At 50.0% G+C, this 26,668-nt stretch overlaps 2 protein-coding genes and 1 pseudogene across 4 annotated transcripts in view; 1 reads left to right on the top strand and 2 right to left on the bottom strand.

Annotated features, from left to right (window-relative positions):
* The window catches only part of NR6A1 (nuclear receptor subfamily 6 group A member 1), a 183,938-nt gene extending 177,030 nt beyond the window's left edge, over positions 1–6,908 (bottom strand). For all 3 annotated transcript variants that reach the window (XM_016137417.2, XM_016137418.2, XM_036218400.1), the window contains exon 1: positions 6,632–6,908. In XM_016137417.2, the coding sequence (XP_015992903.1) occupies positions 6,632–6,731 (100 nt within the window). In that variant the 5' untranslated portion in view covers positions 6,732–6,908. The remainder of the gene's footprint in view (positions 1–6,631) is intronic.
* Positions 6,909–11,818: 4,910 nt separating this feature from the next.
* Positions 11,819–26,668, top strand: part of OLFML2A (olfactomedin like 2A) — a 28,024-nt gene continuing 13,174 nt past the window's right edge. Inside the window, exons 1-3 of the mRNA XM_016137416.2 lie at positions 11,819–12,010; positions 20,264–20,527; positions 25,699–25,806. Coding sequence (XP_015992902.2) covers positions 11,912–12,010; positions 20,264–20,527; positions 25,699–25,806 — 471 coding nt within the window. The 5' untranslated portion in view covers positions 11,819–11,911. The remainder of the gene's footprint in view (positions 12,011–20,263; positions 20,528–25,698; positions 25,807–26,668) is intronic.
* Positions 25,217–25,335, bottom strand: LOC118600788 (annotated as a pseudogene).

Genomic DNA, 26,668 nt, shown 5'->3' with positions numbered 1-26,668 from the left:
CACCGAATTAGTCTCTCCATTTCGGCACAGATTTGTTACTGTAATGTTTCCTGAGTCTTAAACTATGGGATCATACCTCTGTTTCCCTTGCATTTAAAGGAACTATCACAGGAAGTTTAAAAATCTGTTTAATCAATTACATCCTTTTTCAGTGGTTTTAGAGGAAAAAATTAAAAATACAAATTTTGACAATACAATGATGGATTGAAAGAGCAAGCAGAAACCACTTAGAGACTTCTGAACTGCTTTTACAGACAAATCTAAAATTACCTGATACTATGAAGCACAAGAGTTGGAAATAAAAAGCTGAGAAGACTATCTACCTCTTCCACATGAAGAATTTAGTTGTTCATTTCTCTCAAATATGACTCTTGAGTATATTTTAAAGTGAATTATAAATCATTTCCAACACAAACAGTTATTCAAGCAAGTATCTACATTTGATTCATCCTTTCTAATACCATCACTACAGTTCCAATGAGCTAGCGCTTATTATGCAAACAATTCCCTCCATCCCTATTATCAAATTCTTTTTATAATTTCTCACTTTGACAATGAGAGCAAAGTCACTGTTCTGGTTGAAACCACCCACAGAATGCATCTTCAAATCAAACCACCAGGATTTGTTTCCAGAATACATTACATGTTGCTGCCTGGGGAATTGGTTTGGGAAACATTACACTTGCCAGCTGACTTATCAATAGTGCCCACAGAATCGACACCAACTTAAAGGCAAGAATCTTTCCAGAAAATAGAAAAATATCCTACTACTGCCATCTGTGGTTTATGCTTGAATAGCTTCTCTGGTGTAAACAAATTGAAGGGTGTACAGTTCAAAATTAGGACCTGAAGACCTCATCATTTGAAGATACTTTTTTAAAGTTAACTCTTAATAAAACGAATTGTAGAATTGACTTAGTATGACATAAGAATTTGTGATTCTTTTTTTGAACTTATTATAATGCTCCACGAACTACCTTGATGAAAATGGTTACACTTCATAAGAGCTAACTTTTGTTTTTCCCAAACGTGCAATCTCAAAAAATTCAAAATACTTGAATGCCCCCTGTGAATTTATAATTAGGATCACTTCTCTTTTGAAATAGTGATTGTTGATATTAAAATATTCCCAAGATGTTTAAGAAAATGCATTTTTAAAGAAATACAGGAATTTTTTACTTAGGCACAAGAGTTCGGTTAGTTTGCTCCCTTCAAGATAAATTTTGGAGGTTCAATTATTCCTATAATTTTTTTTTAAACAAAAATTCCGAAATGCAAATGAAGCCTCAAAGTAGGCTATTTTCACAACTTATTTTCTCTCAGTTTGCTTTCTCAAATGACAACCACTGTAGCTTAGGGATCAAAAGATTTGGTGCAGCTGGGGGTGGGGTAAAAAGCAATTCGGCTCCCCAACAGCCAGCTGAGGAAATCCTGGTTCTCTCCCCAACTAAATCACTGCTAATTAGAATTACTGGGTTACATAGTAAAGTTTTATTTAAATAATAGTAACCAGAGAAAAAAATCTGTTTCTTTGAGAAGCTGTTCTATGCAGGCTACTGTTTAACAGCAGGTAATAAGGAAAGAACAAAATAAAGTAGGAAATGTTTTAGTCTTTAAAATAAAGTTTTCTATTCTACAGTTAGTTCTAAACCACACTTAAAAGCAGTTAGACATCTCAAAACGGGTTTCTTTTGATTTTCCATTTTCAAGGAAATTAAGATCTAACAAACTTTTCTTTTCTGTAAAGACAAGCCATATTAGAGAACAAGCAATAGCAGACTGGGCTTGATTCTATACTGTACATCAAAGTTATATCCAGAGATTTTTTTTATTTTAAGATTAAGCTCACAAGAAACTGAAACTTCAGCTCTAACAGGGGCTCAACACCAGAAAAAGAATTACCTGCTCAGTACTTCTTGCCGACTTCTAATAATTCTGGTATTTCTAAACCTTAGTTATCAATCAATGGCATCCATAAACCCGTAAGAAATTACCTGAGCCAGGAAAAAGTTGACCTTAATACGAAAGTTTGAAAGAAAATATTTTCTTTCACAATTTGCTGGTTTTAGAAATACTTTCCAAGTATACAAAGAGTTGGGTATATTAGATCACTACTTGTGTGGGCATATTCAATAGCTACCTTCTGTTTAAAATTGTTTCAAGGACACTTTTATTCTCTGTTGAAATGCAAGCTTTATCTGTTGATTTAGAACTTTGATTTCCCTATGACCTTTTTTCACATAAATGACTGGTTCATACAAAATAAGACATTTTTACTCTACTACTTTGAAAGGATAGATCTGACCAACAATATAAAATTTACTCTTAAAAGGTATCTCCCCAAATTTAACTTTCAACCTAATTACATACATGGAAAAAAACACCTACACAGAGAATTGTCACTTAACTTGGCTACAACACAAAAATAAGCATAAAAACAAAACATTAAGACAATGCCAAGATCTAGATGAGCATGTTAAAAATAGTGTCTCATATGCCGAAGGTGCTATCCCGAATTCTGAAGCCAGAATTTGCCATCTGAACACAATTCATTAATGGACCAATTTATTGAACACTAACCAATAAATATCTACCTTGTTATAGAAACGGAGCAATGGTGTCTTAATACAGGATGAAACTCAGATGAAACTCACTTACATAGCCCCAAGCCCCCAAGCAAGCCAAACATCATTAGCAATTTAAAGCCAACTTGCACAACAAACACTACAAGTAGTGTAAAAAACTTCCCTTACTAAGTATCAGTTGGGATTTCTACCTTCCATCCGCCACTAACCTAAAATTAGGTTTTATTAATCTAAAGTTTATTTCTTACCTTTGTCCCATAACCCAAGGAAAAAAGGGAGGAAAAAAAATGAGAAACCAAGAAATTGTAAATAAAATATGGGAAAACATCATTTGGGCATCCTTTAGGAAATGCAAGAGTTTTTTTTTTCATTAGCTCCTTCCCTCCTCCTCAACTCCCTTTAATGTGCTAACACATGCACGCGCGCACACACACATACACACACCTTTTTGCCATAGAATTCAGAATGACTTAGGAAGCATGTCATGATCATATTTTGATTACATGGAACAGAAATACTCAGAAAAAAAATTGGTAGATGGTAAATCTAAGATTGGAAATGTGGTCATCTCACATCTCAACTGTTTAAAACCAGCAATGTTCACTACTGCCTTTCAGTGTTCTTTGGAAACCTACTAAAAAAAATTGTGCGTTGTTTGTTCTAAAAACAACAATACTATATTATGCATCTTTTTAAATTAAAGTAGAAAAGTCTAAGGTACTCAGAATTAACTTAATTTTTAAAGTCACAAAACTGAAATTGTCATGGAAAATATTCATTAATTTTTTTCAGGGATAAATATTTGGATGGCATAATCATAGCAGAAAAAAGGGATGTTAGTGAACTCCCAGCTAATTATAAAAGCTGTGATATTAATTACTGATAATGGCTTATAACCTTCCTCTGCTTGAAATATTTAATTTAAAAGTCTACTCCCCTATTCTCTTAAAATAAAATGAACAAATGCAATATTCAGCACATACTCCCTCAAACCATCTTCCTCTGAAATCCCAAGAGGGAGCAGTCCTCTATTATGACTAAATGGGTTCATTTTTGTTATGAAAACCTACAAGCAATGACTGAAAACATCTAGCGCAGTCAGCACGAGAAATTCCTGGAAAGGTGATGGTGCATCAAAAGGCAAGCAACTGTGTTCCAATGGAATAATAAAAACCACTTAAAGGACTGTAAATTCAGCATCAATGGCGTTTCCGGCAGGAAAACATTTCTAAAATTCCACCTACAGTTATTTCTTCATGACACAAACCAACAGACCTCCTATTTAGATAGCTATCTATTGCAAATATTTCATACAAAATGAAAATCAGTCAAGTAAGGTAAAAAGTCAGAATTCATTTTTTCGTAGAACTTAAGCAGTTTCATTTACTTTTAGAGAAAAATGTCAATGAAGAAGTATAAAAGAAAAAAAAATCCCCACCATTCCAAAGATAAACTTTCCCTTTTTTGGAGGGCAGGGAGTGTGGTAATTCTGAGAGCATATTAAGTTATTAGAGATAAAGAACAAATTGTAAAACAGGACGCTGCTCATTTTTACACTGAAAAATGAAGCATCCCACAACAGTGTAATGTTTAATGTATTTTTTAAGCTCATCAAACTGCCAAAAGTCCCACAGTTTTCAATTAAAAAAAAAAATCTGTAGCACTAAACAGGACTGATGTAAAGTAGTAAAAGCCACCTTAGCCAAAATGGATTGCTCGATAACATTATTTTAAATGGTTCTGACGAATTGAGGAAATGAGACTATGAATGGGAAATTTGATTAAGAATTAAAATTACCATTGAGTTCTTTAAAATGTACTAATGAATAATTAATAACAAACGCAGTTCCTAGGTTTCCCTTCCAACAATATTCTCATGTAGAACTGAAGTCTACAGTAAAATCCAACTATGCACAGGTGGGTACAGGAAGCATACACAAACAGAAAGGCATTATGAAAATACACTAATGTAGACTATAAGATCTGGGGCGTGGGTAGATTATCAGCACGGTAAATTTTAGATCAAGATTTGCATTCACACATTAATACCAAATCAAATCTCCACTTAAAAAGCTTAAAAAGTCAAAAGCATTAAAGAAACCCTTTGTTCCTATGATACTGTCTCCTTCTACCCTAACTGGATTCCAGCCTCCTCCTTTGTGACACCGGATTTTATTGATCTCAAACATGTTCACATTCTGAAATTAGTCTCCAAAGACATCCCACGGGACTGCCAGCCACCTAGATACCACACATCACAGACATCTTAAAAAAGGACAAGAGCTTTAAAAACATATCACTCTTTGGTCAGCAACATCAAGTGAAGTTAACCAGGCTCTCCTCTAAACAGACTTTTCCCTTAACTGGTAAAAATGCAGATCTACTGAATTGGCAATAAACGTATGAAGGGTGCAGATCCACCCCAAGATGCCTCTCTCATAGCTTCTCATTCATTCGACAATCGGGTGCCTAAGTGACCTATATTCAGGTTACTTTCCTCACACCTGCCAGGTCACTATCCTGATTGAGAATCTTGCTGAAGCAATTAATTTTTAGTGCCTCCTAACTGTCCTGGGTGTTTGCATTCAATTTGAAATCTGTTACTTGTTAGACACTGTTCGGTCCTAGATCTTTAAGAGAATTGCGAGTTTATGGCGCAGGGAGGAGAGGAGGCACGATCTGCGAGAGCCTGCCCTTTATTCGGAAATGAGGAGATGTGAAAGGTGGAAGGCAGGGCAAATAAATAAATAAATCGGGTTTGCAGCCGGAGCGTTTGCCGGCCCGTACGAGCACCCTTTGTAATGCAGGCCTCCCGGGGCTATCGCCTGCGCTAATTGCTCCAGGGCGCTTTCCAAGTTCAAAAGTTCACCTTTTACGACCTCACAAAAGCTCCTTACACGTTACCAATAAAAACATTCCCCGGCAAACACCGAGGGGAAAAATATCAAACAGATACAAATAAAACATCCCGCAGGGAGAGGGGTCCAGGGGGCGTAGGACAGGGCAGCCCCAGAGACAGACCCGAGGAACCTGAGGACTTGGCCGGGACCTGGGGGCAAGGGGAGAACGGTAGGAGAAAGGCTGGGCCAAGGGAGGAATTCTCGGTCTGCGGTCCGAGACCGCGAGAGGGACGAGGAGAACTGAGGTGGGACAAGTGCCGACCAGGACCGGTCGGTAGACGGAGAGACAGGTGTCCCCAGCAACACGGTCGGACCCGAGATCTAAGCCAGCAGAAAGTCGTCGCCTAGAGCTGAGCGAGGAAGGAGCAGAGCGAAATCGGGTGCGGAGCAGGCACCGAGGGGTCCAAAAAAGGAGACGCTGGGAGGGTAGCTAACGATCTGGGGGTCGGCGCAGAAGTGGAGGTTCGCAGTAGTGGGGTGCGGGGGCCACAGGAAGCTCCGGACTGCAGAGGCTCCAAAAAGGTGTGGAGCACAGAGAACCGAGAGGACGAGGGTGTGGTGTCGCGTGGACAGGGCGAGGAAGGAGGGACCCGCGTGGGTGAGCACAGAAAGGACTGGAGGGGAAAGGAGGGCTCCGCGCTGAAAGGACCCTCTGAGGGGACGCGAGGGGGAAGGGAAGCCCCCAACGACGCGACTCAAGGTGGGGGGCCGGGGGAGAATCGGTGCTGAGGGGACCCAGGGGAAGCGGAGGGCTAGGCGCAGAGAAGACGGAGAAGAGGGAGAGGGGTCCGCGATGAAGGGACTTGGGGGGAGGGGGGAGGATTCGCGCAGAGGGGACGGGGGAGGGGAGGCCACTGCAGAGGGGCCGGGGGGAGGGGGAAATGAAGGTCGGGGTAGAGGGGACTGGCCAGGGGGAGGATCCGCGCTGAAGGGAACGGGGAGGGAGGGGAAGGTCCGCGCCGTAGGACAGGGGAGGAAAGGGAGGTCCGCGCTTGAGGGGCGCCGAGGTGAAGGTCCACACCGAGGGGACCCGGGGCCGCTGCGGCTTCCCGGAGAAAGAGCAGGAAAGGCTGAGAAGCGATCCCTGGGGTAGGAGACAGGGGACCGGTTCCAGCTGGGCCCGGGTTCTGCACGCCCCTCACCCACCGTTGCGCGGCGGCGGAGGGAGCGCGGCGGGCGGCTCCAGGAACCCCGCGGAGCCCCCGCCACCTCCCCCTCCGCTAGGCGGCCGTTCGTCCCGCTCCATGCGGTGGTGCTCAGGGCCCGCGCTCGGTTCGCTGCTCCGCCATGACCGGCGCCGTCGCCGTCGTCGTCGTCGTCCGCCAGGGGGAGGGGGCTGTCAGGGGCCCGCGGGCTCCGGGCCACCGCGCTCTCTGGGCCCCGAGCCACCCGGCTCCTTGCCCCTGCGCGCCGCGCCCCCTCAGCACTGGCCAGCTCCCTCCCCCGACGTCACGCGCCGCTGCCACGCACGGCCCCGCGGGGGACGCTGGGTATTGGAGTCCGCCCCGCGAGGCCGTCCACGCGGGACTCCACCAACTGAAGGGATGCGAAGAAAGATAAGCGACCCTGTAGAAAGGATATCGAAGGCCCCTAAAGATCACGAACCCTGATAAAAACTCCCTGGAAAAATACAATGAAGATTATTTTAAGGCTTTTCTTTATTGTGATTTATCTATGGTCAACCTTTCCTACGACTCTCCGTGTCCCCCCTCCTCGACAATGAGTCTTTCCTAGGAGGTGGGTCGCGAAGGAGGCGGGTGAGCACGTGCATCGAAGCCCAGCCCAGTGGGCGGGGCTAGGGTGGGGCGGAGTTTGGGGATATTCACGGGGCCCTTCCTCCGCGGCTTCGGGACAAATTGGACCCGAGATTAAAGGACCGGAGTTTAACTCGAGGTGACTGCGTTCGTATGCAAATGGAATCTATAAAACTCTGCTTTCCGGGGTATTCTTTAAAGTCTTTACCTCCGGGTGGGCGGGAAAGACTAAAGTTTCCTCCTCTTTCATTTTCCGCCTGCCGGTAGAATAGAATGGCAAACTGAGCTCGAGGCCATTGATGCCATTAAAGAAACTCTCGAGAGTCTTTAACTCCTGGTTTCTTGAAGTTCTAGGTTTGAGAGGCTCTTCACCCATCCTTCTAATTCTTAATTTCTCACTTTCCCTATCTGTAAAAGGGATTGGAAAATAGAGATGGGGTCCAATTGGAAGATCCTCAAGCCCCTTCCCTGCTCCCGCCTCAGTTTCCTGGATTTTGCAGTCTCTGTGGCTCTCGGTTGAGTCCACCTCTTGCGGCCGCGAGGTGGCGCGCGGCTCCCAGCCTCTGGGCCTGCGAGGGCATCCGCCTTCGGCCACACTCTCATGGAAGGACTCATTGCGGCTGTCGCCCAAGGTCTAAGTCCCACCTGGCCAGTTTGAAGACAAAGAACACTGATGGGCTGCCCGCCTGTGCTCTTCTGGGTTATGCTGTGGCTTTCTTACTGGCTGCCCATTTCCCGCTCTCTCCCTACCCCGCCCCACTAATCCGTTAGCTCTACTGTCATTCCTTAATTTTTTAAAAGTCCTCATCTGGCATTTACATTCCTGTCTAGTCTGACCCCAGCTCACATTTCTCATCACACCCCTTCTGTCGTCTACTACGCAGGATGTTTTGCAACACTTCCACACTTGCCGGTTTCTTACCAACAGTATTAGTTAACCTGTACTGCTTCTTTAGTCTGTGCTGGCCACTGTTCTGAGAGATTTACATTAACGCTATGTTGTCTAAACCTTACACCCACTCTGAGGTAGCTCCAGTATTGTACCTATCATACACTGAGGAAGTCGCCCAGCAGAGATGGGGATTCCAAACCCAGTAGGTCAGACACCAGAACACAACTCCTTAGTTCCTTCCAGCTGACATGCTGCTCGCTTCACCCCACTCCCAAACCTTTATTCATTTTTCAAAGTCCTGTCCAAATATCTCCTCAGGCACATGGTCCTTAATACCTCCCACCAGGGGACATCTAGATCCCTTCTGTATTCCCTTATGGCTCTGTCTCTGTAGCTCTGTTGAGCTCCCTGTGGACTGTGAGAAATGATCTCTCTGCTTCCCCACTACCATTCCCCAGCCCTAGAGGGGGAGGAGAGCCCGTAGCGCATGTGTTGGGTGGGGACAGGGAACAGAGGAGATGGGCCCTCTGAGCCATACCCTCTACTCTGGGTTCTAAAATGCATTAGGACATGCAGCCTTCCCAGGGCCAGAACTTCCCTTTCTATCATAGGCTTCTGCAGGTAGTGAATGCCCCTTCCTTGGAGTTCCACTTAGGGGCTAAATGTCACTGCAGAAACCTCCTGCAGTCCTAGGGTTTCATTGGTGGACAAAGATTCTAGACTAGCTCTCAAAGGTGGGCAAAAGAGTTCAGCCAGACACTCCAGTTCAGCCCTTAGAAACAACTCTTCCTCCTCAGACCAGCTGTTGTCTCTTCCTCTGAAAGCCTTCCTGGAGCTCCCTGACTAGTCAAACCCCTTTCTTCTCGTCATTATAACCCCAACAACCCCAAGCTTCAAAGTCCTGGTTCTTAAAGGTGAGGGATTATAATACTAGCTGCCTCAGAGGATTTTTACAAGAATTAAATAAAATGATACATGCAAAGCAATTAACGGGCCTGTAAATGGGACCTGTTACTATTGTAACCAGCATAAAGAGTGGTCCTAATCCCCAGATACTGCTCTTCTGAAAATACTTCTTGGGAAGAATCAACTATCATAAAATTAAGAAAGGTGAGGGGAATAATGGTGAACTGAGCCCCTAGCCACTGTCCTAAGTGTATAGATCCTGTGAGGTACGCATCTACTATGTGTCTGGCACCTACTACAGAGCCTTTTCCCACCAACATCCCGCAGCAATCCTGAAAAGTCAGTACTTTGCCCCAAATTTACAAATGAGGAAACAGACAAGACAGAGAAATGAAAAAGACTCCCAACTACAGCAGAATTCATGACGGAAGAGCTAGAAAGGAAACTAAGAATAAGGAGGGACCTGTGGGGAGTGGTCCAGAGGCCAACAGCAGAAGACAAGATAAAACAGGGATACAGCTAAGAGCAGGACAGGTTTGAGCCCCCTTGTGGGGTCCTTGCCCTGTGGTGGGGGAGACAGACTCAAATAATCACACTAATCCAGAACTGCACATAAGTGCTACAACAGAACACCCTTAGAAGTTCCTGGTGTTATGGGAGTGTTTGACAGGGCTCATTTTGGTCCAGGGCTCATCAGGGGAGGCTTTTTGGGATAAGGAGCATTGAAATAAGATGGGAAGGATGAGTAGGAGTGAGTCAGACTGGGCGGCGAGAGAGCATTTTGGCTGCAAAGAACAGCATGTAAAAAGGTCCTGAAGCTGATTTGGAACAGAAAATCCATTGTGACTGGAGCCCACTCACTGAGAGAGGGGCAGGAGAGAAGGGTGGAAAGGAGGAAACCGTGCGAAACCATGGGGTCATATGGGGAAACAGCCAGCAGAGGGCAGAATTCTCTGGCGACAGCAGCCTTGCTCTTCCAGGACCTCCTAGCCAGAGTCATAGCCAGGCAGCATGGGGAGAAAGAGCTGGGAAAGGGAACCCCCTGCCATGTTATTTATTTTAAGTACATCTTGTCTATTATCTGAATAGATAGGACCCACGATGAAAAAAAAAAAATGTTCATTGAAAGTAAGCCTTTCTCCTTACTCTGATCCTCAACAGCTGGTTTCCCTTCTTAGCAATAACTTCCGTGCCGATTTATTGCATCCATTCTCAGATAGTCTGTGCACATAAAAACACACCATTATATGTTTTTTACATTAATCTAGCCCTGGTTTTGACACCTCCCCAGGGGACCTCTAGTTAATGAAAGAAGCTAATTTGTACTGAACACCTACTGCACATGATTCTTTAAGTCAGCTGAGTTATAGTGCATCAGACCTTGTACTAGGCCAGTGGTTGGAAAACCTTAAATCCCCTGGAGGACTTGTTAAAATACAGATTCCAGGGCCCCACCCCTGCAGTTTCCCCCATTATTAGGTCTGGGGTGAGATCTGAGAATTTGCATTTCTAACAAGTTCCCAGGTGATGCCAAGGCTGCTGTTTCCCCCGACCACACTCAGGCCACTGAGCTAGCTGCTCACGGACAAAATATGTGCACTTGGTGGCTTTATTTCTCTCCCACAAGAGAAGACACCAATGAAGCAAAGAAACACCAAATAGAAAGATAGTTTCACAGAGTGAGAAATTCTATGAAGGAAATGAAGAGGGAGGAGTGTGTGTGAGGGGGAAGTGTTTGAGAGGAGGAGGGTGGAACTGGAGGTAGCAACATTCGAGGCACAAGTAAATGTTACTTTTTGAGCATTTGAAGTTTACAAGGTCAGGTAAATAAATAGACACAAGTGCATACCCTATCTTGGGCTAGGGGGGATCACCTACAGAGATAGGGCAGAGAGAAAAGAGAAGGGGTCAGGCCCCCCGGGGTGTGCAGAGGTGGAAGGACTCGCTAAAGCAATTGAGAAGGAGCCCGGGTGAGATACAAGGGGAAATCCGAAAGCGAGAGAGGAGAGGGTTTGAGGAGGAGGCGTGATCAAGAGCTGTGGATCCTGGGAGGGTAAGGAGGTGCCGCGCTGGGTTCGGTTACAGGAGGTCCCGGGGACCGCAACAAGGCATTTCCACAGTGAGCCCGAAGACCCCTGGAGCGAGGAGATGGGCAGGGCCCCGGAGCAGTGGCGACTGCAGACTGCCCCTTGGGAAAGCTTTGCTGCCTAGGAATTAGAGATGAGGCGCTATGTCCCAGATGATGAGGAAGCGGAAGGGTATTTAAAGGGTAGGAGATACTGGAGTTCGGTTGGGGGTTGACGGGGGGGATCTTGGAGGGAGGAAGAAATGGAAATGAGGGAGAGAGCGGTCTGAACCATGAGAAGGTGAAAGCTGGTGGTGTCGCGGTGTTTGGAGCGCTCAAATGCTCGCTCGCCCTGGAAACTCCACGCGTCTGACTTCACACCACTCCGAAAGGAAAGCATTATTTTCCCCATTTTACGGACTGGAAACTGAGGCTCAAAGAGGTGAAGAGACACGCCCAAGGTCCCGCATCTCAGAAGTGCGGGGAATCCGCGCGGCTCTTACTGCCCCCGCTGCTCCTGCGGGCTCCGGATAAGACCCTTTTTTGTGTCCCTGCAGGGATGCGCTTTGGATAGCAGCCCAGTGGCAAAGAGGCCCCGCAGCGAGCCCGCCAGGCGGGGCGGGGTGCCCCCTTCCACCCTGGCTCCGCCCCCCAGAGGCGCGGGAGGGGGCATGGGGCGGGGAGCGGCGGGCGGGCCCGCGCGGGGCGCGCCGCGCGGGCAGAGCTGGCGGCGGCTCGGAGCGCGCAGGGCAGCCAGAGCTTCCCAGCGTCCGCGCCCGGCCGCCTGTGCCCACCGTGCCCGTCCCGCCATGGCCGCGGACACCCTCCCGCCCCGGCCCCGGCCGCTGCCCCTGCTGCTGCTGCCGCTGCTGCTGCTGCGCGTGGGCTCGGCGCGCGCCGACAGTAAGGTACGCACGGCCCTCGGACCCGGGCGCAGCTCGATGGGGAGCTGGGCGCGAGGGGGCGCTGTGGCTGGGGGTACCCGCCAAAGAGGGTGCCTTAGGCCGGGAGCCTTGGACCTGGAGGAGGAGAGACCAGACCTTGGTCTTAAAACACCGAAGGCTCTGGGGCCGAGACCCTGGGAGAGGAGCGCGTGGGGGAAGAAATGCTGGAGATGATAGTGGTGTTTAGGACCCGGAGCCTGAAGAAGGGGTGCTGGGACCCAGTCCGGAGTGGGATGTCGGTTAGCTCTAAATCCCACGGTCAGGGAGATGGGGCGCAGACAGGAGATGCTGGGGGTAGGGATTCCCAGGAGCGCTGAGCAGAGGGAGCCCGGATTGCTGGCTCAAAGTTTGCTTGGAAGACTGACCCACACGCGGACAGACCCCTGGGTAACTGCTGCTCAGCGACTCCTAGGTTTGAAGCAGCCCTTGGGCTAAGGCTTTCAGGCCATGCGGGGACCCAGAGTCCCTCCCCAGTGAACCCACCGAACTGGTCACTTGCCTACCAGGGGCTTGATGCACTCTCTGGAGGACGCCGTGTCTCCAGAAGTGACCTGAGCTGTTTTCAGTTGTGGCTTAAACGATCTGCTCCTGTGTCCAACACCCGTGGGTTCAAATCCCACCTCCACCTCTCAGCCAGGTGACCTTTCGTCTTTACCTCTCTGAGCCTACATTTCCTCTCTTGTAAATATGGGAAGAATAATGGTTTCTACACTTCGCATCCATGACCTCTAGGTTAGGGAGAGCGTGACTGGAAAGTGTTTAACACCTCGCCTGGCACCTGGTAGGTACCCAATAAATGATACTCTGATTATGAAGTCACAGGGCCCCCGAAAGGGGTGAGATCCAGAATGTGGAGAGAGCAAACACTAATGGTCAGTCAGAACATGGGCCCCTTAAGAGCATTCTGGAAATGACCCAGTGAGGATGAGGACGGGACTGGGGTTAGTAAGGGGCAGGAGGGAGATAGGACCCTGCTTGTGAAGCATGAAAGCAAAGGAGTGATTTCTCTTGATGTCTCTGCAGCCTCTTTCCTGGGTAGAAGGTGAGGCTGCCCTGTTCACAGGCAGGTAAAGGGCAGAAGCCACTCACCACATGGTAAGGTTATGAGCAGTGGGCACTGGCAGACCCTGAGCCTGAAGATTCAGCTCAGAGTATGAAAACAAGTGGGCTGCAGTCCTGACCATGTTCTCCAAAGACAAGAAGGGAATGAGCAAGATTGCCATTTTACAGATGGGGAAACTAGGAGGTATACAGAGGCAGCTGGCTTGTGAATCAAAACACCTAGGTTCTGGCCCTTTGCTGTTCTTTGGCTGTGTGACCTTGGGCAAGTCACAAGCCTATCACTGGGCTTCAGTTTCCCCATCTGAATAACAATGTCTCCCCAACTTCCTATCCACATAGGGCCTTCTAAGATTCCCTGACCAGGCTCAGGTAAGGGAACAAGTGAACAAAACCCTCCAGATAACCTGATCGTTGTTTTGCCCCATTCATTTCTCTGGCTTGGAGGAATGTTTGGTCTTCGGCACCCTCTGAGCCATGCAGAGGACTTTAGAGCTTGTAGGGGAGGGCTAGCATTCAACACAAAGCAAAGACAAAGAAAACCCAACACCCTGTTTATGTAGTGAGTCAGCCAAACACTTGCTAGGTTGGGTGTGTGTGTGTGTGTGTATGTGTGTGTGTGTGTGTGTGTGTGTTTAGTTGTCCCAGGGCAAGCTGGGACTAGTGGGATGGGGAGGCACATCCTAGAGTCTGGAGAATGAAGCAAGCAGCTGGGGGACTCAGCACAGCCCTCCCCCAGACACCTCCCACACCACGCCGCTTCAGCCAGCTGGGAAAAATAAAAATCGAGTGATGGGTGAATTTACTCCGCATTCCTCAGCACAGTTAGACTCCTCCGGCTCTGCAGAGAGAGCTGTTTTCATTATCACCCTCTCCCTCTGTGTAACAGTCCTTTTTCCTCTCCAAGTCTGTCCTATTTTTCCAGGTTGAGGGGAGCCCTTAAGAGGGCCTGGGACTTGAAGTCTATCTAGGGCCCTCACGGGTTAAGCTGGCCCCTCTTCAGGCTTCCTGCTCCTAGGATGTCCAGCCTCTTTCCCTCCTGTCCAGTACTTTCTGGGGGACAGAGGGTAGCTTACCCCCCAGTGCTCACCACAGAATTCTTTGCTCTCTGCCAGCTCCTCTCAGCGAGTGTCGATTTTGTGTTTATAACAAGGTCTCTCCTAAACAGTATTTGGAGTTTCCATCTAAGGAAGTGCTTTGTCCAGCTTGATAATGGGAGAGGTATTTCCCAGTTCTCCTGGCATTTCTGAGGGGCTCCCCGGTGTGGCGGCTGAGATGGACAGACAAGTAACCACATGAATCCCAGGCATGGCACCAGAGACCTCGGGAAGACTGCTCTTTGTACCGTGTCCTTGGAATGTGGCTGAGAATGCCTGATTGTACCTCAAGTGTTCCCACCTGCAAAAGGGGTGCTGGCACCTCACTTCCACACATTCACATATGGGAAGGGGTTCTTTGGTCACCCCTGCCACTGACCAGGACCCGAGGACAGGGGAAAGCCAAGACTTGAGGGAGGAGGGCCGAGGGAGCAGGAGGGGCTGGAGCAAGCGTGCGGTGTTGTCCCGGGCGGGATCAGACGTTCCAGGCCAGGCCGGTCCCAGGGGCTTAGGTGTTGCTGTGCCTTCGCTCCGGGAGTTTCCGCCTGTGGGTGTAATTGGAAACAGGCTCCGGAGCAGGCAAGGGATGTCACAGTGCTGGAGTCCTGCACACAGAGTGGGCCGGGCGAGGTCCCACAGGTCTCTTACAGGGAAGGTACTCCCGTTGGCTGGGACACCCGGGAACATCCTGTGTGGCAACCCCTGTGCCTAGCCCTTCCATTCAGGATCTTACACAACCCTCCTGCTGACACTCAGTGGTCCCTCCCCATGTGACAGACTTAAACACTGAGGGGCAATAGAGTCAGGGTGGGGCCGTGCAAATATCCTGAACAGGGAGCTTGAGGAGTCTGAAACCTGGGGTCCAAGGGTTCTCAGCCTTCAGTAGGTGGGCATCCAGATGGCCTGAGGAGCCTGAGAGTCTGAGTCCAGGGGTGTAGAGCTCGGCCAGGGCATCTGCATTTTCCATGTGCACCCCAGCTAATTCTGAGTCACATCCCCTAGTTGAGAACTCACGGAGGTGACAGAGTCATGGAGGTTTGTAGAGCAAGAGAGTAACAGATCATCAAAGATTAACCCAGCAGAGAGGAGGCTGCTGTGTTATGCAGGTAGCAGTTAGTGTGGCCTGAACTCAGGCTGAATTCATGGAGTGGAGAGCAAGGGAGAGGGATGGGAAGTACTTCAGATGAAGAATTAAGAACGTGAGTGATGGGTTATCCAGAGTAAGAAGGAGGCTCGGAGCTCCTGGTTGGGCAGGAGGGTAGGTAGACATGGGCTGAGGAGACGATGCTGGGTCCAGTTACAGGTGGATTAAGTTTGGGGTGCCTATGGCCATCCAGGGGGAGGTGTCCCACTGGCAGTGGGCTCTAGGGGCGGTCTTTGCCTGCAGGACATGAAAACTGTCAGTGATTTGGGGCTGGCCATCAGAGAAGAAGGAAGACTCAACCTCAAGGAGACACAATTCGAACCTGTTCCATTTCTAGAACATTTCATAGCTTTAATCTCCCTCTTCTCAATTCTGGCCAGATTTATCCATCTCCCTTCAGAAAAAAAATCTCAAGTATGCCCTCTCGCCATCTTATTTTGAGATTTCCTTGCAAATACCTAGGGACTTTTCTAAACACAATCCACCCACACTTCTGGGGGCTTTGGCAGCAGTGTGTGCTGAGCGAGGCTGCAGAGAGATGGGGGCTGAGGCAAGGACATTCCTGCTTGGCAGCAAGTCCAGTCCTCACGCCAAGGAAGGGATGGGCCAGGCCCAGTGGGAGTCCCAGGTCCTGTGCTCCCCCAGGGCTCCACCCCGGGCTCCCTTCTCTGTCCCAGCTGGTGGAGAAGCCCTTGCCTGGTGACATGGGGTCCATGGGAGGAGCAGCATGTAAACCAAATCTTGGAGTCAGGCTGTGCTGTGTGACCCTGGCCAGGCCCCTAGTCTCCTCTGATGCTCAGATTCCTCCTTTCTCAGCTGGGGTTGTGGTGAGAGCAAAGGTAGACAATACTGTGCAAATGCGAGGGAGGGTTGTTGGCAGCAACTCGAATAGCAAGCGCCACTTAGAGACCATTTACTCTGTGCCAGGCTTGCTGCCAGGCGCTCAGCATGCATCGGCCCGTTTCAGCCTCAGGACAAGTTTATGAGGAAAGGACTGTCGTCCTCCCTGTTTTTCAGAGGGGAAAAGGCCACGCAGGAAGACACGGGAGCTGGGATTTGAGTCCAGGCTTGGCTCCTAACCACGGTGCTCTGCCTCCTCCACACACCAAGAAGACAGGGCCCTGCTTGGGCTCCTGCAACTGGGGCCGGGAGCAGAGGCCCTCTTCCACTCCTGGCCTGGCTGGTCGGGGCCTTGGCCGCCCCCCTCAGGACATAGCACCTCATCTGAGGAGGGAAGGAATGTTGCAGGCTGATGTGGAGGCTGCCGCTTTTGGGGGAGGGTGTCGGGCTGATGGGTGGGTCCCTAGGAGGCCTCTCTGGCCTGGCCACATAGAACACACCCATATCCACCCACTGGGCTCTTAACCTCACCTGGGGGAGTAGGTGGAAGTGGCTAGGGGTCCCAGCAGAGGTGGGAAGGGGGCCCAGGAGTCTCCAAGAGAAGGCAGACTTAAGATACTCGTGGTGATCTAAGAATGAATGTTCAGGCCCCCAAGCCTGGCTGGCAGCGTTCACGGCCAGAGGAGGATTGCCCCGCAGCGTCCACAGTACACTTTGCCTGCAGAGGGCCCAGGGTAAAGCTTCCACCCACAGCTGCCCCCTTCCCCATCTTCTTCATCCCTAAGGGGCCTTTGACTTGGTCATTTGATGGCGCAAGCACTCAGTTTCCTCACCTGTAGGACACTGCTAACATATCTACCAATCCCCCTTTCAGGATCAGCGATGTAATAATAACAGCTATATACACCGCTGTGTGAGCTCCTGGGCTGGGCTCAGCGTATCCCTGAGTCCTCACACAGTCTTTTGTTGGGTAGGCACTAGTAGTACCCTCATTTTACAGATGAGGAAACTGAGGCACAGGGAGATTAATTCATCCCCCCAAGAGCACGCAGCTGTAAGTGGCTCATGGCTGTGTTCCTAACCACTGCCCCACACTTCCCCAGGACTGGGTGAGTTCTCAGTAAATGTGTCCTCACTGGACTCTGCTCCCAGGCTTGCCTCCTCCATCCACCATCTATCAACGAAGCAACCGAGTGAGCTTCCCGCGATGCAGATTTGATCTGGCTTCCCCTGGGTAAAACCCTTCCATGATGGCCCAGTGTTTTCAGGAAGAAGCCAAGATCCTCAGCCAGCATTGAGGGCCCTCACGAGCCGGGCTCCGCCACCCCCAGCCTGACCTCCTGCCACCCTAAGCTCCCTGCAAGTATCCACCAGAGTGAGCCTCTTTCAGGCTCCCAAGATGCCAGGCCTTTACTTGTCTTCACCTATCTGATCTGCTCTCCCTGGAATGTCCTGCTCCACCTTAAAGATGTGCCGCAGGGGTGGCCTCGGAGCAGTCTTTATGGGTGCCTTTCTCTGTGCTCTCAACGCTCTCAATGCCACCTTCTCCCATTTCTGAAAAGGTCAAGAATGTACCTTGGTCTGTTTCTTCAACACCTCCAGCTATCCCCCAGAGCCTGGCAGAGGCCAGGGGCTCACATAGGTGTCTGCAGGCTTGAAGCAGACATGGAGTGTCTACAGCTCTGCCTCAGAGGGCTCCAAGACACTCATGGGTGCTGGAGTTTGGCAGAAAGCCTAGAACTCAGTAGGCTTTTAGTGGCTTCAGCGAGAGCTGAGTAGCCATGAGCTCTGGGGTATTTGTTTGTTGACTGGGCCGTAAAGAACTATGTCCCAAGAGCCTGGAGCTCAGAGTGAGCTGGCTGAGCCAGCTAGGGGAGTGGTTGTTTGGGGCTCCCAGAGCCCAGCTGGTGTGTCAGGGCAAGGCAGGCCGGAGGCGGCGACTGAGCCTGGCACCTGGCACTGGTCTCACTGAACTGACTCCTACAGGCACAAAGTCCTGCTGCCCCCAGTAACCAGTGACCACAGCCGGGTGTGTGGCATCCCAGGGTGGGATTGAAAAAAAAAAAGGTGAGGGGACCACTAAAATCGAGGTCATGTTATTTCATTGGAGCCTCACCACAGGGAGGTGGATATGGAGAGTCATCCATTTTACCACTGAGGGGATGAAGCTCAGAAAGGTTGTGTAACCTGTTTAAGGTGACTCAGGTGTAGAGGAACAGATCTGTAGGAAAAGCAACATAGACCAGTGATTCTGATCTGGAGTCAGATCCACAGCTTGATCTTCCCAGTCAAAGCCTTGTGACCTGGACCTATGATTTCACCTCTCTGAGCCTCTGTCTTTTTAGCTGTATTAATAATGGCTCAAACTTAAGACACACTCACCATGTGCTAGGCTCTATTCTTTACCTATGTTAACCTATTTAATCTTCACAACAACTCTGCGAGGCAGGAGCCTATTTTACAAATGAGGAAACAGGCACAGAAAGGTTGAGTCACCCACAAACTCACAGTTACTATCCCAGCTCCGCACACCATGTTCTCAGCCCTGCGCTCTTACATGTCTGCAAAATGCAGGCTCATTCATCCAACAGACATTTACAGAGCTCCTACTACAGGCCGGGTGGGCACTGTTCTAGGGATATAGGAGGGAACTAGACGAAACCCCAGGAGAAGGGAGACAAAAAATAAGCAAACACGGATGTAATATTTCAGACGGTAATAGGTACACTAAAGAAACACAAAGTCACTAGATACAGGGACAGAGAGTTATGGGAGGTGGGTGGCTGGGGAAGGCTTCTCGGAGGAGGTGATGTGTAAGTAATGTGAGCTGATGAGCCAAGGGAATATCGGGGGTAGGGCTTCAGGATGAGGGCAGCATGTCTGCAAAGGCCCTGAGGCTGCAGGGGAGGGAAGGAAAGGGTGGCAACCGGAAGGGTTGACCGGAGGGTGACAGCTCGCACAGGCCTCGAAGGCCATGGTAGGGACTTTGGAGATGACAAATCGCCCCCTCCATACACAGATATTATTAAAGGGTGTGATGCACGTGAACCCTGGGATGTAGCAAGTGCCCAATAAAAAGTCTCCATTCACATGTTTTACTATTGTGTTAAAATATACATGAAACAATTTTTACCACTTTAACCACTTTAAAGTACAATTCAGTAGCACTTAGTACATTCACAGTGTTGTACAACCATCACCACTGTCTAGTTCCAGAATATTTTTATCACATTTTTATTACTCCAAAAGGAAACCCCATACGAATTAAGCAGCCACTCCCCATTTCTCCCTCCCACTAAATCCTGGCAGCTGCTACTCTGCTTTCCGTCTCTATGGATATGAATGGAATCATACAATACATAGCCTTTCGGGTCTGGCTTCTTTCATTTAGCATCATGCTTTCAAGGCTCATTCACACTGTAGCATGTATCAGTACTTCATTCCTTTTTATGGCTGCATAATATTCCATTCCATAGATGTACCACATCTGGTTTATCCATTCATCGGTTGATGGACATTTGAGGTGTTCCCTTCTTGTGGCTATTGTGAATCATGCTGCTATGAACATTCATGTACAGGTCTTTGTTTGAATATTCCAATTCTTTTGGGTATATACCTAGAAATAGACTTTTTGGGTCATGTTGTAATTTTGTTTATTATATCCCTACTTTATTCATCTATTTTTCAGTTACAGTTGACAGTCAACATTACATTAGTTTCAGGTATACAGCACAGTGGTTAGACATTTATGTAACTTATGAAGTGATTCCCTCCCCATAAGTCTAGTACCCACCCCCCACACACACACACCGTAGGTCTATGTTTAACTTATTAAAGATCAGCCAAATTGTTCTCCACAGAAGCCGCTAATATTTTATTTGTTGTTGTTATTATAATGCCTCTATTTCTTTCCTTGCAAATGGTGCTGGCTTCTCAGCCTACTCTAAGGGTGCCCCCAAAGGCCAGGGAGGCTGCTTTCTGCTACCTGTCTCTTTCTCCTCCTCTCCTCTCCTGCCCTCCTCTCCCGCCCCCCTCTCCCCAACACTGGCCTGTGACTCACCTAAGCTCATCTTGCAGGTCTTCGGCGACGTGGACCAGGTGCGGATGACCTCGGAGGGTTCTGACTGCCGCTGCAAGTGCATCATGCGGCCGCTGAGCAGGGACGCGTGCAGCCGCGTGCGCAGCGGGCGGGCGCGGGTGGAGGACTTCTACACCGTGGAGACCGTGAGCTCCGGGACCGACTGCCGCTGCTCCTGCACAGCGCCGCCCTCCTCGCTCAACCCCTGCGAGAACGAGTGGAAGATGGAGAAACTCAAGAAGCAGGCACCTGAGCTCCTCAAGGTAGACTTTGCGGTGGATAGTGGGGATGGGAACACCCCCATCCTTGGATGAATGAATACCTAGCGTGGGCTGGCACCAGGATGTCCTTCCAGTGAAAAGTCCACACTCTCTAAGGCAGGTGCTGTTAGCATCCCATGTCACAGGTGAGGAAACGGAGGCGTCCTATGGCAAAGCCACTTTTAGCCCAAGACTATTTGGCCAGTAAGCGATGCAGGCAGCATTCTTTGGGTAGTTTACCTGAATATATAGCCCCTTACCATCTAGTCCAGTCTCCTATATTTTACCCAAACCAGTTAATCCGTCGGCCCCTCTCTATAGTATTTTTAATTTTAAATTTTGTGGCATTTTATTGTTTTTAATTAGTAATAATATTTTCCGTACTCGAGTACCGCCTACATGGCAGATGTTATGCTCGGGTGTTTTGATAGATGATTTCTCTAAATTCACAAACCGTCCTGTGAGAAATGGGACCTTTGTCCTCATTTTATAGGCAAGAAAACTGAGGTTTGGAGAAGTTAGGTCACTGGCCCACGCTCTCAAACAATAATGACACGTAACCTCAAGTCTATGCCATACTTGCGTGTGAATTTTGTGCTTACCCTCCCCACACCTCCAGCCTACACCATAGACAAATTAGAAAGAAGCACCAGCCCTGGGGGACACGGCCCTGTGGCAGGACCCATGGCTTGGAAAGGCATGTGCACGTTAGATCACAGTCCCCACAGCCAGCCAGACACACTCGTGCCATGTACACCACTCACGCCGTGCTCAACTTGGTGTTTCGCAGGGATGAGATTTGAACCCAGGTCCTAATGTGTCCGAAGCGTATGTTCTACCCACCTTGCTCTCCTGTCTTCCTTTTCGTAATGGACCAGATAATTTGGTGCTTTCGAATCTTTCTCTTTTATAATTTCTTCCAAACACGTGGGTATAAGTCTTTCCTTTTTGGTGGCAAGAACTGTGAAAGTGACTGAATTGCCATCCTACATGTAAGCTGACAAGTTAGCCTGCCAGTTTCATGGATGCCGGCAGAAGACGCAAGCCTCCTGGGTCAGAAACAAAAGACGTTGTTACTCAGAGCAGCCAGAGTATCTACATTTTCTTGTCCTGGTTCTCACACTCCAGTTCCCACAGAGTGATGCCGTAAGTGCCAGATAACACCTTCGCATACAGTAGGGTGTTTTTCAAGACAGGAGCTCCAACTTAGAGAATCCAAATCTTTTATAAGGGACGCTGAGTGCACCCTCCCTGCTCCAGAAGGACACCCTGTCCAAGGTTGTTCGTTTTACAAGATGACCTGGAACAAAGAGAGTCCGTGCCTCTGCGTGCAAGACATGCAGAAAGGCAAGAGATCCGCGAAGAATTCTCTGCCAACGTTTGGCTTAAAATGTTTTCTTTAAATTTAACTTTAGTTTTATTTTTATAAGAACTGAATGGATACCAAAATTCTCAAAGTCGAGGGGTGGAGTGGGGTTTGAATTTTAGGCCAAATGGCTTCTTGACCACTTGGCAGTCCCTGGACCACACTGTCTCCTTGGGGCCTCACTTGGGCCCTGCAGAATCCAGGCACTGAAGACCAGTCTTCCGTTACAGGGACAAACCCAACTTCTTCTCTAGTCCACTTCTTGATAACTAAATGACTTCTCAAACTATTGGACATGAGGATATAATTTAATCCTTGCCACAAACCTTTGGAGAGGGAACTTATGGTCCCAGCTTTACTTGTGGGGGAATCTGAGGCCCAGAGAGGGATCGGGAATTGCCTAAGATCACACAGCAAGAAATTGGCAGCACTAAGAATTGACCCAGGAATTCTCTGCTGTGTCTCCTTGCCCACAGGAGTCCCTAGGCAGCTGTCTCAGCCAGGAGCCCATCAACACACAGCAGTCTTGGGGGATTTCATTCAGCCCTATAGGACCGGAGTGGGGTGGTAGTGGAATTGACCAAGCAGGTGGGGTTAAAGGAGGAAGAAAAAATATTCTGCCTCGTTGACACTGCAGGAATGGGGCAGGTACCTGAGAGGTACCCAGAGAACCCCAAGAGGAAAAGAGGGTAGAGGCAGCATGAGACAGGGCTAAGGCTTCTCTCATTTGGCTCGGCTCCCTGTCCCTCAGCAGGAGGCTCTCTTTGGGCAGGCTTCCAGGAGAAGAGGTTAGGGGTAGCTTGATGGGGAAGGGGACTGCATGCACCCACCCTATGCTCGCCCCTGGACTCTACCCCAGCCCTTCTCCTTGAGCTAAGAACTCCAGCTGTGTGTGGCCTTAGCTGAATGACTGAGTAGGAGGTGGGGATTCTAGATCCCCTTTCTTGGGGAGGTTTGCCACAGGGGTATACCTCTTCCCTCTTCCCTCCCTTCCTTTCTGGATAGAAACCAAACACAGCCCTACCCTTGAGGAATTCCCCAATCTGTGGAAAAAGAGCTCCTGACTCCAACAGTGGCAGTGTGATTGGCGCTAGGTCGAGGGATGTCCCAGGGACCATGGGAACCCAGAGGAGGAGGTCACGTTAGGGCTGGGCTTTGAGGGGTGTGTAGGAGTCCCTCTGGCAGAGTGGGAACGAAGGCATGCTGGGTGAGCAGTGGAGTGGGCGTGGCATAAGGTGCCTCCCTGCCCTCTCTCCGCTTCAGCCCCTCTGGCTACCTGCCAACGTCTCTAACAGTGCCTCTCATACTATCTGTGGTGAAAGGCCAGTTGTTTAAAACTCCGTCAAGAACTAATACTTTTGTAAAATACTTTAAAAATGAATTCTTAGAAAAATTAAACAAAAACAGACACACACAGTAGAAGTCCAATGTTCGATTATTAGAGTCAACAGATATATAATTGCTCTGTCAGATGGCTCCAAAAGTCTATAAAAACCTACTCTCGCGTTTTATAATTATATTACCACAGACTAGTTAGGAGCAGTTTGACTGTCGCGGGTCCCCAGGCCACCTTTTGAGTGGCAAGACTCACACACACCGCGTTTCTTCTCACCTCCAGCTCTTTGCACAGGCTGTTCCCTTGGCCCGGAATGCCTTTCTCGTGCCGTCTTTGCTCCCTCAGAGCTCAGCTCAAGCACAACCTCTTCCCTGGCAGGTTTCCTAATCCACGCCTGCTCCCGGACCAGGTCACGCCTCATCACGAATGGTCTGGGCACCTGTGTGTTACCACCATCTGCGTTCCCCGACCCGGGCGCCTCTCTGTCACTCTCCGCATTCCCTGACAGCCCGTGAAGGACCATGAAGCCTCGTGTCTGTCTTGTTCATCACGTCCTCAGTGCCTGGCCCAAAGTAAACATCTGCCGAGGCTGAAGAGGGTAGCAGGGGCAGACAGAGGAGGGTGTGAATGCCAGGCTCAGGAGATGAGGAGCCCCACGTGGGCAGTGTGTGTGTGTGGCGGGGGCACAGGAAGTACTCTAGCAGGGGAGAGACCCATGGTTCAAAGCCGTGCTTTGGGAAGCCAGTTTTGGCAGCCGTAAAGTCAGCAGGGTGAAGCTGGAAGGTTCCCAATGCCCCCCCTGGTAAGCCATCATTACTGCTGATGTTCGTGAAGCGCTTGCTATTTGCCTTGTCTGTGCTGAGCCCTGCCCAGACGTCACTGCTCTCCACCACAACCCCATCACCCCATTTCACAGAGAAGGCAGCCGAAGCACAGGAGAGTCTATGCGCATGGTTCTCATTCTGCGCTCCATGGAGCCCTACGGGTACCGTGCGACCTCAGGCCCGAGCAAGGTTGCAGGGGAGCAGAGAAGACTCAAGGCCCTACCCCTACTTCTAGCAGAGCCCCTACTCCCTTCTTCTGTTTTAGAGATCAAAGTCTACTCGGAGAAAAGTTCTCTGGCTTGAAACAGCTTGAACACTCCTGGGAGAGTGGGAGTAAAACTGTTTTGGAAACAGCGGGCCAGGGCCAGACAGGAGCCCTGAGAAATGTGGCAGGGCCGGGGGCAGAGCCCTGCGGGAGGGGGTGCTGGAGGAGCCACCCTGCCCAGGAAGCCAGGGGAAGCTGATTTCCCAAGCGGACCCTTGTGCCAGGGCGTCACTGACACTCTCGCTGGCATCCTCGCCAGCCGGAGGGAAACGTCATACGCTGATGAGGTGTGATGGAGAAGGGAAGGAGAGGCGCAGCTAGGGAGACGAGCCCTGGGCTGGGCAAGGGAGACCCAGCATCTGCCACGGACCTGTTGTGCAAGCCTCTCCCCCTCTCTTGTCCTCGGTTTCCCTATCTGAACACAAGACAGGAGCAGTAAAGCATGGTAGGAAAGAGGTTTGGGTTTTACCAAGCTGGGTTCTTGCTCCCAGCTCCACCACTGAACAACTGGGTGGCCTTGGGCAGGTCACTGCATCTTTCTGAGCTGCAACTTCTCAATCAGTACGATGAAGATAAAAGGCGTCTGAACCTTGTCTCTAGTTGGGTCTCTAGAAGCAGACCCTGAGGGGAATGATTCTTGGTGCAGGTGATTTGGTACAGAAGTGCTCCCGGGAGAAACTGGTACCGAACTGGGAGACGTGGGGGGAAGGAAAGGAAGCCCGGCAGGGCTGTGGTCTCAGGCCAGGTGCCAGCCTCAGCCCCAGGGGACACTGGAGTGTGCATGACAACCTAATTGTCCCACTGGGGCTGGTGTTTGGATGCCCACACCGGTCAGACATTTCCTAACAGCCATGTCAGGAACACGGATACTCCCAGGGACAAGTGGCTCTTTTTTTTTTTAAACTTATAGCACCCAGTATTCCTAGGTGGTCTCCCGTCCAAGTACTAACCAGGCTCGACCCTGCTTAGCTTCTGAGGTCAGACGGGCTCAGGCATGCTCAGGGTGGCATGGCCGTGGACCAAAGGGTCTCTTTGAAGAAAGTTACAGATGCAGATCGTTAGAGGGAGACACATGGAAGCCAGGGATGGCCACCGGAAACAATAGGAGGGACCCCAGGGCATCTGGTGTCCACTACATACCTCAGGGGGTTGTGAGAATTAAGTAAAGTAGCTCGTTAGAGCCCCTAGCACAGTGCCTGTCACATGGCAAGTGCTCAAAAGATGGAATCTGTTGCTTTTCTTGTGATTATGAGCAGGCTGGGCCCAGTGGGTGCTGAGGGCCCAAGCAAGCCATTCTGAGGCTCTGGGCTTCTGGAGTCTTGCACCCTTAGTGCCGGGCCCTGTGCTCTGCCCTTTCCCTAACCCTCACCCTTCCCCGGGCAGCTGCAGTCCATGGTGGATCTCCTGGAGGGCGCCCTGTACAGCATGGACCTGATGAAAGTGCACGCCTACGTCCACAAGGTGGCCTCCCAGATGAACACGCTGGAAGAGGTAAGGGCAGGGCACGCAGGCCAGAGGCCGGGCTGCTATGCTGCTGGTGGCCAAGGGCCGTGTCTGAAGTGGCCCAGGCAATTCTGTCTTGACCCTGGTGGTTGTTGAAAGCTGGACTCGAGCAGGGAGCTGGGAGAGGGTGATACAAGCCCCAGGGTGCAGACTGTGGGGAAGAGGTCCGATGGGGCCTTGAGGGCCTGCAGGAAGCCGGGAAGCTGGGTAGAGAAACTGAGGCACCTGCTGGTTGTGCGAAGAGTGTGGAGGGGGGCTGGACCTGGCAGTCGGCCTCAGTTCGCCAAACTAGACCCTAAACATTGCACAACTCTGGGGCCACCATTCTCACAGTACCATGTGAGTGATGCCCCCTGGGGTGGTGTAGCATGGTGCAGGACTGGCCGAACCCCTTGGGACCAGGCTCAAGGCAGCACAGCTGTCCCAGGACCCACAGAAGCTGGAGGCAGAGGTGCTGAGTGTCTTCCCCTGGACAGGGCAATTGTGCTGGAGGGCTGGGCAGGCAGCTGGGACTGCCCCCTGAGGACAGGGACAGAGTTGGGCGAGCGTGGGGGTCCAGGCTTCCGGTTTGAAGTTCGCGTCCCTGCTGGCACAGCTTGACCGCCTGTTTCCTGCATCCGGCCTCCACTGGGAGCCTGGGACGTGCAGCTGCCAGGGGTGGGTGTGGGGGCTTCCTTTCCCAGCTTCCTTTCCAGAGGGAGGGGGCACCTGGGCATCCTGTGCCCCAGGGTAGGAGATTAACCCCTTATTAACCCCGAAGTTGGGGTCACAGTGGCTTTAGTAATTCAAAGTATTTGGTGAATATCTACTATGTACCAGGCCCGTGCCAGCATGGGAGGAAGGTGACAAT

Source organism: Rousettus aegyptiacus, unplaced genomic scaffold (genome assembly GCF_014176215.1).
Source record: "Rousettus aegyptiacus isolate mRouAeg1 unplaced genomic scaffold, mRouAeg1.p scaffold_m13_p_3, whole genome shotgun sequence".
NCBI classification, from domain to species: Eukaryota; Metazoa; Chordata; class Mammalia; order Chiroptera; family Pteropodidae; genus Rousettus; species Rousettus aegyptiacus.
The sequence above is the reverse complement of the archived record's forward strand: the minus strand, read 5'-3'. Positions and strand labels throughout refer to the sequence as shown.